At 43.2% G+C, this 20,812-nt stretch overlaps 2 gene segments (V, D, J or C); one reads left to right on the plus strand and one right to left on the minus strand.

Moving 5' to 3' along the window:
• Window positions 1-7,842: 7,842 nt before the first annotated feature.
• Window positions 7,843-8,315, plus strand: LOC115367913 (Ig kappa chain V region 3381-like). The segment is given in 2 exon segments: window positions 7,843-7,894; window positions 8,002-8,315. Coding segments are annotated over 2 exon segments (366 nt in total).
• A 10,197-nt stretch (window positions 8,316-18,512) lies between these two features.
• On the minus strand, window positions 18,513-19,085 carry LOC115367564 (Ig kappa chain V region 3381-like). The segment is given in 2 exon segments: window positions 18,513-18,817; window positions 19,034-19,085. Coding segments are annotated over 2 exon segments (357 nt in total).
• Window positions 19,086-20,812: the final 1,727 nt, after the last annotated feature.

The raw sequence follows: 20,812 nt of genomic DNA on the forward strand, positions 1-20,812 counted from the left end.
AAGGCCGAGTTAGGGGCTGAGGGAGGACGATAAATCCCACTAATTGTAAAATGACTATTGCCCCCGACACTGACATACATATTATGAGTCCCTTATACAACATTCAGAACTTAAGTAATCTTTTTTAAATCGTGGCATTCCTATAAATTTATGGTGTTGTTCAATCATGCAAACACTTCGTGTTATCACTCCATCAGAAAAATATAACTATAACAAATTAAATAATACTTTTCAGTGAATGTATTACATAACATTTTTTAAGATCTGTGAAGCAGACATCAATTCAGAAATGTGATCATTCAGCCCAGTGACTCTCATTTGACTTTTCAGCTCCCCATCCATTCAAAATATTTCTTCCACAACGTCTAAAAACAAGAAAGAGGCCACAAGTAAAATAATATATGATGATTCTAAACCTTTGTATTCACATTTTCCAGCTACTTCTTAGGAAATGGGAATACATCAAGGACATCCATTATCATGCCTTTTATTTGCCTCAGTACATCAGTCCTTTGTTGAGGCTTTATGCACACACAAAAGTATTTCAAGCATGAAAATTAGAAATCAAATTTATAAGATGTTCCCATATGCAGATGGTACTGTATTTTATTTTTATATTTGTAAATGGTGAAAATGACATTTGGCTAGATGAGAGCAATTTTAGCTCCAGTCATAAAAGCAGTAACAAATAATATGGAAAGATGCTTAGTGAAATCACAATACTATGCCCAGGAAGCATTCTTAATGAACTGAGGCTTTCCAGAAATTTGACACCCTCTGATGCACTTTGAAATTTTATAAAACATTATTTATGCCAGCTGAACCTAAAATCTATCCACTCCTCCATCCCCATTTTTTAATATCAGTGTAGATCAGGACAAAAGACCGAGCATCATGAGGCAACTGTTACTTTTGTTAATAAACGTAAAGACACAACTCATTTAGTATTTTTTTTTTTTATTATTATTTTAACATATATTGAATATCAGCATTGCAGCAAGAAAAACACATAGTTATTTAAAGATTTAATGTGTGTGTGTGTGGGGGGGGGGGGGGGGGGGGGGGGGGGATGAGGAGGATCTTTCTCAGATGATTCAGCACTGGGAGAGATTTGATGAAACTGGTCTTCAAGGTTTCACTTCCCTCTCTGAGCTCAGTAACCATGGCAACAGACAAACATCACTGCTCAACCATGGCAACAGACAAGTTTCACTGTTAAAAATAAAGTCTGAGAGCTGTACACTCTTGCTCCGATGTACAAAGTTTGAAACTTTGGTATCTGGTTTGCTTAAACATTTAAACCACCAAGACTTCTGTGCCACGGCCAACATGTTGTAACAGACAGTTTTCTACAAGTGTGATGAGAACAAAACTCGGTAAGAAACAGGAAGATGTGGAAAAACAGGACTTGTCATGTCCAGTGACAAAACTGTTTCTGTAAACAACATATGACTGCATGTTGCTGAAATTCTATCTTCATAATAATTGAGGATTTTCATTGGCAATTATGAAGATGCAGCATACCTTTAAAAGGATTAATCTGGTAGAATACCTAAGTACAAAAAAATGTTTTCATGTAACACACGTATGAACAACACAAGTTATCGTGATTTAAAAGTGATTTTAAAAAAATTGATTATTTTAAATAGTGAGAGATCTCAAAATAATAATAATAATGAAATACGTATAATGACTTTGAGTTTTTATTCTTTAATCTAGAGAACACTGATTTGCATTATCAAAAAGGTAAATTAAATTGAAAACAAATAATTCTTGAAACAATTTTAGAATTATCAAACTAAATATATCATAAACATGAAACATGGAACATGAAGTTAGTCACATTATCACGAGTTTATTAAAATTGATCCACTGATGAACATCCTGATGAGAGTAATAGCTGATATAATAAAGTTAAAAGTCTATCAAACTGTGCCACAATAAAACACAACATTCTTGAAGTAAAGATCAAGATGGCGCCGCTCTAGTGGCAGCTTGTTGCAGCAGCTCCCGTTCACTTGAACGTTTTTTTCCTTTTTTTTCTAGTTTAATCTTAACTTTTATTTCTATTTAATTATTTATTGGTTTATTTAACTGATCAGTGCACTATGGAGACCAAAGTCGCCGTGTTTGTTCTGGTCTTTCTTTTGTTTTTTTCACTTTTTTCGTCCGTGTCTGGAGAGCGCGTACGGGACCCTATTGTTTACAGTAGGGATCAGCTGTTGGCCCTCCATGGCACCGCGGTGCTCCCCCATGAGAGGCCCGACGTTCCCCGGGAGCTGAAGAGGAGGAGACGAGGGAGCCGTGCCGGAGCTGCTCGCCGCGCTAGAAGGAGGAGATACAGACCCGTCCTCCCGTCCATCATCATGGGGAATGTGAGATCTCTCCCCAATAAGATGGATGAGCTAGCGGCGCTGACTCGGCACCAGAGGGACTACCGGGAGTGCAGCATCATGATGTTTACGGAAACATGGCTGACTGAGCTGACCCCAGACACGGCCGCGGACCTGGACGGCTTCAAGCTGGTGCGGGCGGACAGGACGAGGGAGAGCGGTAAGAGGAAAGGAGGAGGGCTGGCAGTGTTTGTGAACGATAGATGGTGTAACTCTGGGCACATCACTATTAAAGAACAGCTCTGCTGCAGGGACATTGAACTGTTAGCTGTTGGTATGAGGCCATATTACCTGCCGCGGGAATTCTCGCATGTTATCGCGATAGCTGCGTATATCCCCCCCTCCGCTAACGCTGATGCAGCCTGTGATGTTCTCCACTCTGTCACAAGCAGGCTGCAGACAGAGCACCCACAGGCCCTCCTTCTTATCTCTGGGGACTTTAATCATGCCTCTCCATCCTCCACTCTGCCCACTTTCACCCAGTATGTTACATGTTGCACTAGGGACAGTAAGATACTGGATTTGTGTTATGCCAACACCAAGGAGGCATACACCTCATCTCACAGCCACCCCCCACTTCTCACCTCATCAACCCAACCCCCCGACTCACACCCTCCAGCACACAGCCCCCCTGCTCCAACCTGTCTCTCACAACGACCCAGGTGAGAAACCAGCTCCGGAGGATCAAGGCAAGAAAGGCTGCAGGTCCAGACGGCATCAGCTCCAGACTCCTCAAGTCCTGCGCAGATCAGCTGTGCGGGATTGTTGAGCACATGTTCAACCTGAGCCTGAAGCTGAGGAGAGTGCCACAGCTGTGGAAAACATCCTGCGTGGTACCTGTGCCCAAGACTCCGCACCCCAAGGATCTCAACAGCTACAGGCCGGTGGCGCTAACATCCCACTTGATGAAGACCCTGGAGCGGCTGGTCCTTGTTCATCTCCGCCCCCTGGTGGGACCATCACTGGATCCACTTCAGTTTGCCTACCAGCCTGGCATTGGGGTGGATGACGCTGTGATCTTCCTCCAACACCGAGCTCTCTCTCACCTGGAGAAACCTGGGAGCACTGTGAGAATCATGTTTTTTGACTTCTCCAGTGCTTTTAATACCATACAGCCTGTACTTCTGAGAGACAAGCTGGAGCACACCGGGGTGGACCACCACCTCACACACTGGATTCTGGACTATCTCACCAACCGTCCACAGTATGTGAGGACCCGGGACTGTGTGTCCGACACCGTAGTCTGCAGCACGGGGGCCCCGCAAGGAACGGTCCTGGCTCCGTTCCTCTTCACCCTCTATACTGCAGACTTCTCATACAACACACCCACCTGTCACCTGCAGAAGTTCTCTGATGACTCTGCAATCGTCGGCCTCATCACAGAGGGGGACGACAGAGAGTACAGAGAACTGACGCAGGACTTTGTGGACTGGTGCCAGCGGAACTGCCTCCAGATCAACGCGGGGAAAACCAAAGAACTGGTGGTGGATTTCCGCAGACGTGCACTCTGCCCCCCGGCACCGGTGAACATCAAGGGAACGGATATTGAGATGGTGACATCTTATAAATACCTGGGTGTTCACCTGAACAATAAACTGGACTGGAGCCACAACACAACTGCACTTTATAAGAAAGGCCAGAGCAGACTCTATCTGCTCAGGAGACTGAGGTCTTTTGGAGTGCAGGGGGCACTCCTGAAGACCTTTTATGACACCGTGGTGGCATCAGCCATCTTTTATGGAGTGGTCTGCTGGGGGAGCAGCATCTCAACGGCTGACAGAAAGAGACTTGACAAACTGATCAGGAAGGCCAGCTCTGTCCTGGGATGCCCCCTCGACTCAGTGGAGGTGGTAGGTGAGAGGAGGATGATGGCTAAGCTGTCATCCATGATTGTGAACGACTCCCACCCCCTGCAGGACACTTTAACTACACTGGAGAGCTCCTTCAGCGACAGACTGCTTCACCCAAAGTGTGTGAAGGAACGCTATCGCAGGTCCTTCCTTCCTGCAGCCGTCAGACTCTATAACAAGCAGTGCTCCCAGTAGACCACACACTCTCCAGGACTGCACTGACTGCACTAGAATGCACATTCTCAGCACCTTAACTACCCCCCCAACCCCCACCCCCCACCCACGTACACACATACACACACACACACACTGCACTACTGCACACACATAAAGACGGGAGGGAAGGGGAGATCCCATAAGGCAGGATCAAGTGTGACAGTTCCTGAGACCCAGTCCGGGAGTCAGGTTCTGCCACTTGGTCTCATGGGTTCACACTAACCCTGAACCTCCGGAGTGTGTTGTTCCCCAGGTTTTGGGTTTTTTTCTTCTGTGGTTTAAATTGTTCACAGAGTATTTTTCTCATTCCTTGTTTACAGTGTTTATATTGCTCTTTGGTAGTGTTATCTGTATATACTGTTTATTATGTAAATTGTGCTTTGTATCTTGCTATCCACTTTGCTGCTGTGATGCGTGAAATTTCCCCACCGTGGGACTAATAAAGGAATATCTTATCTTATCTTATCTTATCTTATCTTATCTTAAACATGTCAAGCCAAATGTAAATATGAACTGTCTTTATTAAAAAGTCAGTAAAAAGTCAATGGAGAGTAATGTGTGTCCCTATTGGAGTAGGTCAGAGCATTTCCATAGAGAGCCACTTTGCATCAGCAGCACCATGCTCCAGTGCTCTGGGAGAGTTTATAGTCCTGAGAGTTGAAGACTGGATGACTGACAGCTGTCCTTCATGACAACAGAAGCCCCAGAAATCCTCCTCATCCAAACATGACTTTGAGCTCCATCCTCATCTGGACTCTCCTCTGCTGCTGCTTGACAGGTAAAGTCCAGAGAATCAAAGTCCTCTCCTCTATGAAGATCCGTCCCTCTGAAATGAAGCGGAGAAAAGCATGACGCTGCTTTGTGTTTTTGTCTGTGTGTCCTCAGAGTCCAGAGGCCAGGTCACAGTGACTCAGCCTGGAGCAGTGAGGGCTGCTCTGGGAGCCTCCGTCACCATCACATGTAAAACCAGCCAGAATGTTTATGTTTGGAACAGCTACCAACGTTTAGCCTGGTACCAACAGAAAGATGGAGAAACTCCTAAACGCCTCATTTACGATGCTAATACTCGAGCATCAGGGATTCCAGGTCGTTTTACAGGCAGTGGATCAGGGAGTGACTTCACTCTGACCATCAGTGGAGTCCAGGCTGAAGATGCAGCAGTTTACTACTGTCAGAGTTTCCACTATATCAACAGTAAAGATGTGTTCACACAGTGAAAAAGCGTCGTACAAAAACCTCCCTCAGTCAGACTGAACAGAAACTGAAGTGACTGCTGCAGCTGGAAGCTACTGCAGGGACTGATACAGTTCACTGAGGACACACACACACACACACACACACACACACACACAAAGACAGAGGACTGTGTTGGCAGTAATTTAGAATTTTGTGAATTTTAGTGTCACTAACAGCCACCTCTAACCTCAAAAAAGTTAAAGTTCCCCGAAATGCAGAGGACAGTTGTGCCCGTTTGTGGTGTGATCTCTAACTGTCCTGACTGACATCCTCCATTAAAAACAATGGTAGTGAGCTCTGAGCTCCATGTGCCAAATGGCAAAATGTTTTTTTGACTCAGAGTCCATCCCGAGGTGAAAGTGGGCTGGCACAGTCCAGTACTTTTTACCACTAAAAGACTCTGTGACACTCACAATAGTTGCTTTTATCCAACTTGTACACACGTACAACCTGTATGATCACAGAGAGAAAACACATCTGCTGGTTCAACACAATCATGGGTAAAAACAGGCTGGCATGACACACAGGTGAAACCACTGGGACAAACTGGCAGAGATTACAGAGAACTGACAGGGATTAATAATGCTGGGTTAGTTAGCAGATTAGATGATTGGAAGAAGAGCGGTGCAGAAAGGCGGAGCTGGACATGTGGAGACAGGTGAGCAGGTGAGGTGACAGATGACTGGATGAGGTTTGGTGCAGGAAGGTGGAGACAGGGGAGAGCAGGAGAGGTGAGGCGGATGACAGGACTGACACAAGGAGGGCTGGGAATACAGGAAGTGCAGGGAGACAAACACAACCAACAGACACAAAAGGCAAACACAAAAATAGAGTCAGGGGATGACTGGTGAACAAAAGAGAAACAGACAAAACTGATCAAAAACCAGGAGATGTGACACCCAGAGTCTTTTCACACATAGGAAAACTCTTAGCTTTAACACTTTTAAATAACAAGTATTATTCCTGCAAACAAATCAAACATCTTTATATTTTGTCAACACTGAGTGAGACTGTGTCATGTTAATAATAAGATTTCAATGCAGATTTTAGTGTAAACATAATGAACATCCCATTTACAATATTTTCTTACCATCTTAGTTGGTCATACCTGATTTAAACTACTTTAACTGCTTTAAATGATCTAAAATGCACATAAATATTTGCTGTGTTTGTATGTGTACAGCTGTGTTTGTGTTTGACCTCTGACCTTCTTAAAGTCTGTTTTCCATCCACTGAGCTGTTCCTTCTCAACCTTCAAGACTGTGATGACTGATTCAGTCCAAACAGAAGCACACACTTTCAATCACTTAATTTGATGAAGTTTATTTTATAGCAGCTTTTATAAAATGGATAAAAATACTATATTGTACACAACAGGTATTCATATTTAGAAATGAGTCACAGTCTTGAAGCTTTTATTTGAAAAGGAAACACATGAAGGTTTTCCATACCACTTTTATTTGGTTCAGGTCTTCAGTGGTTTGTAAAGATCCCTTTAATGTTGAATCCCTTTATGCTGATGACACCCTGCTTTTTATTTCTGATCCTGATATATTTTCTACCTTAACATTTAAAATTTGTTTTAATATCCAAAAGGGGAATTTTGAGTTTTTCATTTCCTTCTTAGCTCAGTAACTATGGCAACAGATAGGCATCACTGCTGAACCATGGCAGCGGACAATTTTCACGAGTGAAGATAAATGATGAAAGATGTATCCTCTTGCTATAAACGGACTTTTTCTATTTATCAAGCTTTGATTTCTGTATTATAACGTTTGTATAGCAGTGATATGAGAACAGGAAACATTTTTCAGTCAGTTACAGCAAAAATCAATCAAACTCTGCCACAATAAAACAGCAGAGAAGAAATTCTTGGAGAAAAATGTTAACAGATATTAAGATAAATTAAAAAGCTCAATCAACAGTTTGTTAAATTGATTGAATTGATCAATTGATTAACATCCTGATGAGAGTAATGTGTGTCTCTGTTGGAGTGGGTCAGAGCATTTCCATAGAGAGCCACTTTGCATCAGCAGCACCATGCTCCAGTGCTCTGGGAGAGTTTATAGTCCTGAGAGTTGAAGACTGGATGACTGACAGCTGTCCTTCATGACAACAGAAGCCCCAGAAATCCTCCTCATCCAAACATGACTTTGAGCTTCATCCTCATCTGGACTCTCCTCTGCTGCTGCTTGACAGGTAAAGTCCAGAGAATCAAAGTCCTCTCCGCTATGAAGATCCGTCCCTCTGAAATGAAGCGGAAAAAAGCATGACGCTGCTTTGTGTTTTTGTCTGTGTGTCCTCAGAGTCCAGAGGCCAGGTCACAGTGACTCAGCCTGGAGCACTGAGGGCTGCTCTGAGAGCCTCCGTCACCATCACATGTAAAACCAGCCAGAATGTTTATGGTGGGAGCTATTTAGCCTGGTACCAACAGAAAGATGGAGAAATTCCTAAACTCCTCATTTACAATGCTAATACTCGAGCATCAGGGATTCCAGATCGTTTTACAGGCAGTGGATCAGGGAGTGACTTCACTCTGACCATCAGTGGAGTCCAGGCTGAAGATGCAGCAGTTTACTACTGTCAGAGTTACCACAGTGGTGGAGTGTTCACACAGTGAAAAAGCGTGGTACAAAAACCTCCCTCAGTCAGACTGAAAAGAAACTGAAGTGACTGCTGCAGCTGGAAGCTACTGCAGGGACTGATACAGTTCACTGAGGACACACACACACACACACACACACACACACACACACACAAATGCACACACACACAAACACAAATTCACAAATACACACAAAGGACTGGTAGTGAGAATTCAGAAATTTGATGATAGAGCACCATAACAGGAATGCTGCAGGATGAAATCCAGTTAAACAAACAAAAGCTAATAATGAACACAGAGAAGCTTCTTTGTGAGCCTTCTAGCACAACTTGAAATGTCCTCAACAAAAAAGGTTTGGAGAACAAAAGAATTTAATTATAGTAAATAAGTGACCTTTCCTCCCATAGCTCCCCCTTGTGGGACATCCCTGTTGATGCCAATGATATCCGGCTTTATACTTTATAATTCTACTAAACTTGCTGGTCCTGCTCTAGTAGACCTCTTTCTAGGATTGTGGCATATTTTCAAAAGCTGTACAACAAGAATTTCTTAAGTCAACAGGGATCAGTGCCTGATTTTCTGATGAATCAAAGTCTAAAAACTCAGTTGAGACTTATTTATTTTTTATTTACAGTGTTTTATTTACAGTGCTCTCCATGACATAAATTAACCCAGAAAAAAACAGCAAACTCAAAGAAATGAACTTGGAAATAAAGTCATGGCCAAACGGACAAAAAGACACATGCTCACAGCAGCACGGCCTCACCTCCTTCTTCTTGAGAGACTGGAGCTCCTCTGAATTTCTAGGGAGACTAATTCTCACCTAGGCTACCACAGCCAGCACCAAATCACTCGAAGGTAAACTCTCAATACCAAGTCTCAAAGAAATCAACAATCCTTCATAGAAATATACACAAGCTCATTTACAGTACTAAATGGCTTCATACCAGATAAGCATGCATCATACATGACATCACAACATGTCAAACAAACAGAAAGAAACATTGCAACTAAAATGAAAAACACTCCACATGTTTTGGCCCAATGATGTCAGTCATGACATCACAAACTCCATAAAAGTCAGGAAATGCTGGGAGGCGCCCTCCCAACACCAATCCTGCATAAGTGAGAGTAATTGTAAGTGAGATTATTATTGTTGTGTAACCCTACAACAATAATAAAAGTAACTGACACTAACTTAAGGTGGTGTGTTTGCTTTCAATCTACTAATGTGCTTTGATGTAAATTATGACATAATCCCAACACAAACAAACCCGGGGTAGTGAGTGCTGCAATGTTATGAGCAATTGGTAACTTATAGCAAAATGAACACATGTATAAAGTAATATGGTGTAATGTGTCAGATGCAACTCTCAGTGACAAATGATGAGTGCAGGACAGATCTCACCCACTTTGTCACAAGCTCCTCTAACAGCGTTGGTGCAGTGCAGTGACAGCACAGTGCAGTTAAGGACAGTACATTGACAGTACAGAAATGTAAATAGAGACAACACATAGGGATTTAAAATTAAAAGAAGAATTAAAATAAATAAACACATGAATAAAAGTCGATCTTTAACCAGCATTCACAAACACAAGTGTAAGTAAAATTAAATTAATTCACATGGTCAGCATAATAATCTCACAATCCCATGTACATGATGATAATTTAGTCAATGCTCTGAGCATCGAAGTGGAAACACCATGACATGATGGGGACAGCTGCACTTCACTGACTATGTGTTTTTCTGTGTGCGTGTGTGTGTGTGTGTGTGTGTGTGTGTGTGTGTTTGCATATGTGTCCTGCCTCTCTGCTCTCCACCCATTAAGAGGCCAGTGTTGATCAGTGGCTGTCCAGGCCTTTCAGAGCCACTGACACGCCGGCAGCACAATGATGATGTCACAGATTCTCCTGCTGGGCACCCTGGGGCTCCTTGTTCAGGGTGAGACTCTCTTCTGAAAACTTGGCTTCAGGATGCAACCAGCTTTACCACAATCATCTTCTGCTGTGATGGACAAACACTGAGACCAGCAGCATTCACCTTCTTCCATCTGTTCTCCATGTTAAAGAAATCCTCCTCTTCTGTTTTCATATTCATCATCTTTCTCCAAGCTGTATTTGTCTCAATATCCCTTCTGCTCTTTTGGATATTTTCCAGATTCATCAGGAGAAATCACTCTGACTCAGTCTCCTGGATCTCAGTCTGTTAGTCCAGGACAGACTGTCTCTATCAGATGTAAAGTCAGTACAAGTGTTTATAGCAACCTCGCCTGGTACCTTCAGAAACCTGGAGAAGCTCCTAAACTCCTGATATATTCTGCTACAACCCTTGAGTCTGGAGTTTCTAGTCGTTTTAGTGGAAGTGGGTATGGTACTGACTTCACTCTGACCATCAGTGGAGTCCAGGCTGAAGATTCAGCAGTTTACTACTGTCAGCAGGGTCAAAGCTTCCCGTTCACACAGTGAAACAACGTCATACAAAAACCTCCCTCAGCTGGAGAGGAACTGATCTGACTCAACAGCTGCAGAGACAGCAGAAGTTTCACTGCAGAGACAGTCATCACTTTCTCGCTGCTCGTGTGTGGTGTGTGTTTGCTACCTGTCGCCTACCTGTGTGGGGGTTTGCTACCTGTTGCCTACCTGTGTGGGGAGCCCTGATTTACTGTTTACTGTTCTGGATTAAAACTGCCGATCTGATCAGATCTTACCAGTGCTCTTCGGATCTGATCCCTCCTCGCCCTGAGTCGCTATACTCTCCTTGCTGGCGGCTCGGAGGAAGTTTTCCACCTTCTTTCTGTGCCGCCGGTTTTGGGAGTTGTGCTGACGCGCTAGCTAGCTAGCTGTTCCTCCTGCCGGTTGACCTCACCGAGGTAAGTGGAGACTTGTCTCGTGTGGTCGATTTTGCGGGGAAACGGTTGCCGGCTGTGGCTGGATCTCCAGAGTCTGTGACCGGCTTCTCATAAATTGTCATACGGATTTACCCCTGGAGGTCCGGGTGCTACACAGCTGCTCACCTGCTTGCGTGGGACGTTTATGTGTGTGTGAACAAGCATTTAGGCTCCGGCTCACTTGTGGTCGTTAGTGTGTGCTAGTTTTAACACCGTTATGCCCTGTGAGGACTGCCGAATCGCAAATAGGAGCATCACTAACCTCCGAGAGGACATTAAACGGCTGTCAGATGAACTCCGGAAAAAAGACTCTCTCCTGTCTGATTTCATGGACACTGCAGCGACGCAATCCAAAATCATTTCCATCATGAACTCACCCACTGCAGATACCATCCTCTGGGATCCATCTTTGTCCCGCTCCCGGCCCTCCTCCTGTTCAACTCCCAGCGCTAAGGCTCTCTGGTCGGAGGTGGTGTGTGGAGGTAAGAGGGTAAAGTCCCGAGTCACCTCTCCTCCCCAACTCAACCTCACAAACCGCTTCTCCATGCTACCACCCGATGTCACAGTTCACCCTGCTGATGTCCTCATGGCCGAGGATGATGCTGCTCCGGACCGTGCTTCTGCTGTGACGGTCCCTGCTGTTGCGGCCGTGCCGGTGGCTGCGGGGTCAGCGGCTATGGCGACAGCTAATGTTATTCCACCTCCAGCCGCTGTGAGTGTGATGGGGGCTCCGCTGTCTCCCGCCGCGGTCACGGCTCCTATTGCGGCGGCGGCTACTGCATTGGCCGTCCCGCCTTCCGCTGCGGGTCCTCCTGGAGCTGGCCGGAGGAAAGGCGGCTCTGCTGGCGCTGTCACCCCTCCACCTGATGCTGGTGCCAATCGGGCGACTGCCTGGTCCACTGCGAGACAGAAGAACAGCCAGCCGGGCAAATCCTCCGCGAGTGGGCTCCCCTCTCCGCAGCCTGCCGTGGTGCAGCCTCCATCCAGCACCACCTGCTCATGGGCCACCAACCACCACCGACCGGCTTCACCTCTGGCCCCCTCCAGCCCCCATCTCCCCCCCGCTGCTCAGGCTGCTAGCACAGCTAATGCTAGCAGCCTTTTCCGTTCTCAACCTCCACAATACATCCTGATAGGTGACTCCATGGTTAGGTCTGTTCCCATCCCAAATGGCATTACATATTCATTTTCTGGCGCAAAAATCCTGGACATACACAATCACATCACATCATCGACCGTCACCCGTCTGCCCACACAGTCGTAGTACACTGCGGTGTGAATGATCTCAGGTGCAGACAATCAACCAAACTACACGCTGATTACGAGCTGCTGGCTGAGACCATCGAAAGGCTGGGAAAAATTTGCATTTTCTCTGGTTTAATCCCCACCCTTAGACGAGGATCAGAAATGTTCAGCCGCCTCTATAGTGCCAACCAGTGGCTGTCCAATTTCTGTGCAGCATGTGGCTATGGATTCATTAACAACTTTGACTCATTCTGGAAAAAAACTCATCCGTATAGGTATGACAATCTCCATCTTAACAATAAAGGAATCTCTGTTCTAGCCTCTCACCTTTCCATCCATTTCTCCAGCCTTGCTGACTGACGCCATCACACCACTTCTAACACCACTTTGCAACCCACATTCATCCCAGTCATCACAAATAATAGGCCAATACACAACCACTGTTCTTTTTCTGTTAATCCTCCCCGCTTTTCCTGTCAAAACTTGATTTATGTTAATATTCAGAACAATTTTTTTTTTAACTTATATTTTATTGTTTTCAACAATTGAAGGAAAGAGAGACCGAACTTATTTAATGTTTTGAAAAGAAAAGGCCATTCAATGCGGTCGAAAGCCTTTTCGGCATCCAAAGACACCGCAATTGTTGGGTTTACTGTTGAAGTGGCATAATGCATTATGTGAAACAATTTTCTCATATTATCTGCAATTTGACGAGATCTTACAAAGCCAATTTGATCGATGTGAACAAGCTTGGGTAGGATTCCGTCCAATCTCTGTGCAAAAATTTTTGCATATATTTTCCTTTCTGAATTAAGTAGTGAGATAGGACGATATCCTCCACATTGCAGGGGGTCTTTATTAGGTTTAGGAAGAATTGTGATAAGGGAGAAATGTGTTGAGTTGGGTAAATGGCCGATACCTTTGGCCTCATTGAAAACCCTTTGTAATTTGTCAACTAATTTGGATGAAAAAGTTTTGTAGAAATTGATACTAAACCCGTCTTCACCTGGAGCCCTACCACCCGCCATGTTGTTAATGGCATCTAAAATCTCAGCTTGAGAGATTGGTCTTTCAAGAATTTTACTATCCTCTGTGGATAGAGTAGGTAAATTTACTTTGCTGAAAAACAATTCTAAATCTTCAGATGATGGGTTAAATTCTGAAGAATATAATGTTTTGTAGTATTCTTTGAATCTTTTATTGATGTCCCGGGGGGACTTTAGTATTTCACCGTTCTCTGATTTGATTGCAGGGATGAGACGAGAAGTTCTAGCTTTCTGAAGTCTATGAGCCAACAATTTACCAGCCTTATCACCATTTTCAAACTATTTGGATTTTAAACGATATAAATCAAATTCTGTCTTATTATTTAATAAATTCCTAATTTCTAACTTAGCTTTCATCATGTCAGTATATAATTGATCATTCTTTGGATAAACTTTGTGGGCTGCTTCCAGTTCAGATAATTTTTTTGTGTAGTCGTCTAATTTTTTAGCTCTCAGTTTTTTCTGAGTGGTTGCAAAGCTAATTAACCACCCTCTGCATGTCGCTTTATATGCTTCCCACACTGTTGTAAATAATTTGACTGATTCATTGTTTGTTTCAAAAAAGTACTGTGTTTCAGTGTTAATTAGGGATGAGCGAGTACACCACGGTCTGTATCTGTATCTGTATCTGTTTAACCATCTACATTATCCGTATCTGTATCCGTACTCGGAGTGGGCGGGGCCGGAACCGGAAGTGGGTGGGGTTTAGCCCGGAAGTCGGCTGAGTTTGACCGGAAATGGGTGAGGCTTTTCCGGTAGGTTATTTTAAGCCTGAAATTGATATGGGTTGATCAGAAGTTGCTATATTTATTGTTTATTATATTTACAGAACAGCCTCAGAAGCTTCAGATCAAAGTTTTTGAGCAGTTTTTGAACAGTAAACAAACTATTTACAGAACAAGCTTTTTATGAACACAGAACATGAATATTCTTAAGTGCATCAATGAATACAACACATGCATTAGGCAATTATGAAGTACTAGAGAGTGTATATATATATATATATATAGATAGATAGATAGAGATAGATATATTTATATAGATATAGATATATAGATAGCTTAATTTGTAATATTTATACTACTACTATATTTATTTTTTATGAACTTGTAGAGAGTCGGCGAAGCGGTGACTCCTCATTCTGCGTGGTGGAGAATAAGTAGAACGGAGTGGATTCTCTCTTTAGCCTTCACTTGGCATATTTATTGTGCATCTTATAACATTGCACGAACACGACTGCTCCGCAGTCCATCATTTCTTGTCAACCATACACACATGACTGGGGCGCTCTACCTGTGCGCCAGCGTGATGACATCATCACATTATCATAATAACACAACAGAATGTCAACAGGACATTTAGTACCGTAATACAGAGTAAGGGCGCATTTATAGAGCAGTACTTAACAGAACTACAGTGAGAAAGTGTCAGACTCGCCAAAATAAAATCAAAATAATAATATATTTTGTGTGTCGAGCTAATGTATGTGTGTAAGTGGTGTGTGTGTTAAGAGTGTGACCCTGTACCGCGTCCGGTACGAGCAAAGTTTTCCAACTAACTTTATATCAGAAACCAGCCGGTAAGAGGGAGCAGACGGTAAAGAAAAAAAAAAAAAAAAGCGCTGTGTCGGCAGTGAGAGATGCGACGCCAGTCGCATTCAGCCCCAACTCCTAAGCCTAACTCTGCTCAAAAGCAGCGCGTCTGTTACCAGTCAAGTTTAGTAGAAACTCTACTGACTATCAGTGATTACAGACCGAGGGAAGAGCGAGCTGGGAAAACACCTGACCGCTGAAGAGAGACGCGACTGACACCTGAGTGAGTGACAGCTGAGGTTGTCCCTGTGTGTGTGTGTGTGTGTGTGTGTGTGAGCGGGGCACACGGCGTAGGGGAGGGTCGCTGTGTGTGATGTGTGTGAGCGGCGCACCGCTGTACTGTGTGTGTGTGTGTGTAGGGGAGGGGCGCTGTGTGTGACTGGCCTATCACACAACGTGGACACAGTCAGCTACCTAATGAAGATTTTCATTCATCACGAGCACGGATATTGACTCATATTACTCGGATCATACTCGTACTCGGCAAAAGTGCTATATCCGTACCGGATACTCGTTTCAGCCGAGTATCCGGGTCATCCCTAATATATATATATACATATATATATATATATATATATATATATATATATATATATATATATATATACATATATATATATATATATATATATATATATATATATATATATATATAATTTATTTATTTATTTACTTATTTCTTCTCTATTCCGTTTAGTATTGATTGTATTAAATAATTTCTTTTTTTTTTTTTTACTTTTTAATACATATTTATGTTGCCTGCATTGTTTTATTGTTTTAATTTTATTGTTTTTAATTTATTAATACTCATTTATTACACTTAATTTTTTATATGTTTATATATATATATATATATATATATATATATATATAATTTATTTATTTACTTATTTCTTCTCTATTCCGTTTAGTATTGATTGTATTTTACTCTGTTATCTTTTAGTTTTCCTCATGGGGGCCTTCCATACCGGGAGCTGTGTCTGGCCTGCCTGCGGGGGGTGCCGTCCTGGGGCCTGTCCTGGCCTGGATGGTTGGGGGCCCTGCTCCAGGGCCTTATGGCCGTGGTGTGGGCTCCTATCTGTCTGGGTCGGGGTGGTTTCTGTGGTGGTGCCCCCTATAGTCGTGGGCTGGGATGCCTCTCGGTGTGGATGGCTCCCAAAGAATGAATGGTGTTTCCTCATCTGGTCCCTTAGTGCTCAGCCATGTTTCATTTTATCTTTGGGTTGGGGTGGGCTGGGGTGTGGTGGGGTGTATGCCTGGAGTGTATGCATGTGTGAAATATGTTGTACTTGTGTGTGTGTGCGTGTGTGCGTGAGTATGAGGGGGTGGGGGGTTAGGGTTGTATGTATTTTAATGTAAAGCACTTTGTGTTGCATTTGTTTTATGTATGAAAGGTGCTATATAAATAAAGTTTGATTTGATTTGATCTGATAAAATAATTGTGTGTTCTTTATGACAACACTGTACTTAATCATATGCGTATAATATACACTATAACCCCTCGTCCCCTAAGTATTTTATATATTTGTAGATAGATAGATAGATAGATAGATAGATAGATAGATATGTGTGTGTATAAAATATACTTATATACACATTTTTTATTTTTATTATTGTGAATAATGAGAATGACACTTTGGCTATATGAGAACAAATTTTCTCCTGTAATAAAAGCAGTAACAAAGCATTTAACAGTTATTTGGTCCAACCACTACTTTACCTGGGAAGCATTATTCTGAATTAAATGAAGCTTTCCTGAAGTTTGACACCCTCATTTACATTTTGAAATCTTACAGTATGTGTGCCAGCTGAACCTAAAATCCACTCCTCCATCCCCGTGCTTTAATATCAGTGTTTATCAGGACAAAGGACACAACTCATTTGGTAAAAAGACTTTTTTTATTATTATTTTAACATATATAAAATATCTGCATTACAGCAAGAAAAACAAATGAGTATTTAACGATTTAATGAGAGAGAGAGAGAGGCATGAGGCAGAGTGCAGAGTGAGAGCAGCTGCAGAGTGAAACCAGTAGCAGAAGTCCCAGTGAGTCAGGTCAGTTACTGGGAACACTGGTCTCTCCTCAGTGTCTCGGCCAGCGGACACTGGGAGCCCTGGGTGGCCTCACAGGTGACAGAGCCCAGCTTCCTCCACTGGTCTGCAGTGAGCTTCAGGGTGCTGCTCCAGCTGTAGAGGCCGTCCTTCTCCAGCACCCCGGGGCTCCTGCTCTGCTCCCAGCTGCTGCTGCTGCTGCTGCTGCCGTCCACCTTCCAGGCCAGCCTCCAGTCTGAGGGGAAGCCCTGCCCTGCCGCAGCTCCTCGCTGGAGGGGGGCAGCACCGTCAGGGTGGGAGGGGCGTCACCTAGGAGACACCAATCAGCTTAGAGGGCGGGAAATAAGCATTTTTCTTACTTTTTCTGCTGCAGTGATTTAATTTCAACCCAGGGATCAATAGTTTAGTTTAATTTTTTCCTTAAATGTCCAATCTCGATCTGTCCATGTGACATGTGATTGGCTGTTTGTTACAAACTCTGTCTCTTTCATGTGAACATGCTCAGAAATAAATGAGAAAACCCTGGTTTGACAGAGTTGACAATTCCCTTCGTGCTCCTGGTTAGTCATGATGGTCTTTGTCAGGTTTTGTGAAACCTGACAAATATCTACACATATCTACAGATTTTCCTTCATAACCACATTCTATTACACTACCAAATAAGCAATAACCCATGATGTAGCTACTAGCTGGGGAATGAGCTTTTCCCAATGTACTGCCTGCCTGTGACAAGGGAAACACTGTTTTAACATGAATGTATTTTTATGCTCATATTTTCTACCTCCTAGTAGTATGTGCAATGTACAGTTGTGCAATTTCTGTTTTTTTTTTTTTTTTTTTTTAATCCATTTTCGCTTTATTTATACAAAATATGTGCAATTTCTGTAATTTTCTATTTTTTTTTTTTTTTTTTTTACCCATTTTCTAGTTATTTATGGGGACTGTGCAATATTAGCATAAGATAACAGTGATCATCTGCCTGTTTCTTTTTGTCTGAACTGTTTATTGTTGTCTGAAATGTATACTTTTCTACAGTGTTTAAATGTTTGTTTTTATCTGCAACAGCATGCACTTATGCCCAAGAAAAATTTCCTTCGGGACAATAAAGTTGATTTGATTTGATTGAGGTGGTAAAATGTTTTGTACACTGTGATTGGGTTTCTAGAGTTTCTCTGAAAGGCACTGAGCAAAAAAAGAAACAAACAATTAGTTCCTTTTAATAAACACAATCTCTCTGAAAAATGAAATTCAACTTATGAACTTAAAATATGTTCACTTCTAACTTTATGTTTTTCTAACAAAGTCTCGATGCTGTTTTAGTGTCTCTGCAGCTGTTAAGTCAGATCAGTTCCTCTCCAGCTGAGGGAGGTTTTTGTACAACGTTGTTTCACTGTGTGAACGGTGTGCTGTCACCCTGCTGACAGTAGTAAACTCCTGAATCTTCAGCCTGGACTCCACTGATGGTCAGAGTGTAGTCAGACCCAGATTGACTTCCACTAAAACGACTAGAAACTCCAGAATGAAGGTTTGTAGCATCATATATCAGGAGTTTAGGAGCTTCTCCAGGTTTCTGAAGGTACCACTGGAGCCAGCTAACATATGAACTGGCTTTACATCTGATAGAGACAGTCTGTCCTGGACTAACAGACTGAGATCCAGGAGACTGAGTCAGAGTGATTTCTCCTGATGAACCTGGAAAATATCCAAAAGAGCAGAAGGGTTATTGAGACAAATACAGCTTGGAGAAAGATGATGAATATGAAAAGATAAGAGGAGGATTTCTTTAACATGGAGAACAGATGGAAGAAGGTGAATGCTGCTGGTCTCAGTGTTTGTCCATCACAGCAGAAGATGATTGTGGTAAAGCTGGTTGCATCCTGAAGCCAAGTTTTCAGAAGAGAGTCTCACCCTGAACAAGGAGCCCCAGGGTGCCCAGCAGGAGAATCTGTGACATCATCATTGTGCTGCCGGCGTGTCAGTGGCTCTGAAAGGCCTGGACAGCCACTGATCAACACTGGCCTCTTAACGGGTGGAGAGCAGAGAGGCAGGACACATATGCAAACACACACAACTATTTGAATGATCCTCCAGGGAACAGCGGACCCCCAAAACCTTGCTGAGAAGATAGAGGTGACTGTGAATAACAAAGGTCTTTCACATCTGAGTGGCAACAGAGAAAAACTGCTGAAGACAAGTGACTCATGACGAGGATAATGTGTTGAGAAACACCATGGTGAGAAGCTGGAATAGTGACTCCAATGCTGAAGGAACGGCTGGAGAAGCAGCTTGATTTAGGACGTGGAGGATTTGCCGTCAGTGTGAATGGAACCAGGGGCAGGTAGCTAGGTGAGCGCTTTCTGAGCTGAAGAGCAGATCAGAAAGAGCAGGAATCTCAGATCTTTAAAGGGAGAGGCAGTTTGCCAGGCTTTCAAATGGACTGAGAGACGGATCCATCTGATGAATAAACATGAGGTGGGTGGGTTTGATTGGTCTCTGTCCATTTCAGTGAGAAGACCAGAACATTGTGAGGAGAACAACAGGTGGAATATGCAGGGGGAAGCAGACAGGTGGAACTCTATGGTTGAGGCTCTGAATATGGAAGATGTGAGAAAAGTGAAGGAGGCCAGCAGAAACTTGGCTTGAGTGTGTGGGCGTTATGTGGGTGGTGTCAACCTCAGGGAATAATGTTGATAGAAATGGAGAGAAGAAGCAGTGTTGAGAGAAAGATGATGGGAAGGCAAAACGGACTCCTGATGTTGGAGGCCTCTATAGAGCAGAGACATTTTGGGCCGTCTGGATGAGGCTTGGAGCAGCAGTCAGCTGCTTGGAGAAGAAGCTGATGCTCCTGAAGCATCAGGCTTTAAGGAGTTTCTGTCAGATGACTTTTCTGCTCCAGCAGTCACTCACTCACACACTGTTTCACTTCCCTTTAAGAAGCCTCTCATGCACATAAACATGATATGATCCGAAAACCTTTACATTACACTGGAAATGAATATAGCAGATATTAAACTTCCTTTTCTATATCAGTGAATATATTTTACTTTATTTACAAAAGTGGGGCTAAAAAACAAACAAATCAGATTTTTAACACATTTTAAATTACTTTTTTTTAATTTGTTGGAAGAAAAGTCAAAGTAAACCATATTAATATTGTGGTTGTTCTGCAGATGTCTGGAAAAAAGGAGCCATAATATATAATATTAAATTGATGTACACATTTAGAAACATCCTGATGAGAGTAATGTGTGTCCCTGTTGGAGTGGGTCAGAGCATTTCCATAGAGAGCCACTTTGCATCAGCAGCACCATGCTCCAGTGCTCTGGGAGAGTTTATAGTCCTGAGAGTTGAAGACTGGATGACTGACAGCTGTCCTTCATGACAACAGAAGCCCCAGAAATCCTCCTCATCCAAACATGACTTTGAGCTCCATCCTCATCTGGACTCTCCTCTGCTGCTGCTTGACAGGTAAAGTCCAGAGAATCAAAGTCCTCTCCTCTATGAAGATCCGTCCCTCTGAAATGAAGCGGAGAAAAGCATGACGCTGCTTTGTGTTTTTGTCTGTGTGTCCTCAGAGTCCAGAGGCCAGGTCACAGTGACTCAGCCTGGAGCAGTGAGGGCTGTTCCGGGAGCCTCCGTCACCATCACATGTAAAACCAGCCAGAATGTTCATGCTGCTGGCAGCTA

Source organism: Myripristis murdjan, chromosome 11 (genome assembly GCF_902150065.1).
Source record: "Myripristis murdjan chromosome 11, fMyrMur1.1, whole genome shotgun sequence".
NCBI classification, from domain to species: domain Eukaryota; kingdom Metazoa; phylum Chordata; class Actinopteri; order Holocentriformes; family Holocentridae; genus Myripristis; species Myripristis murdjan.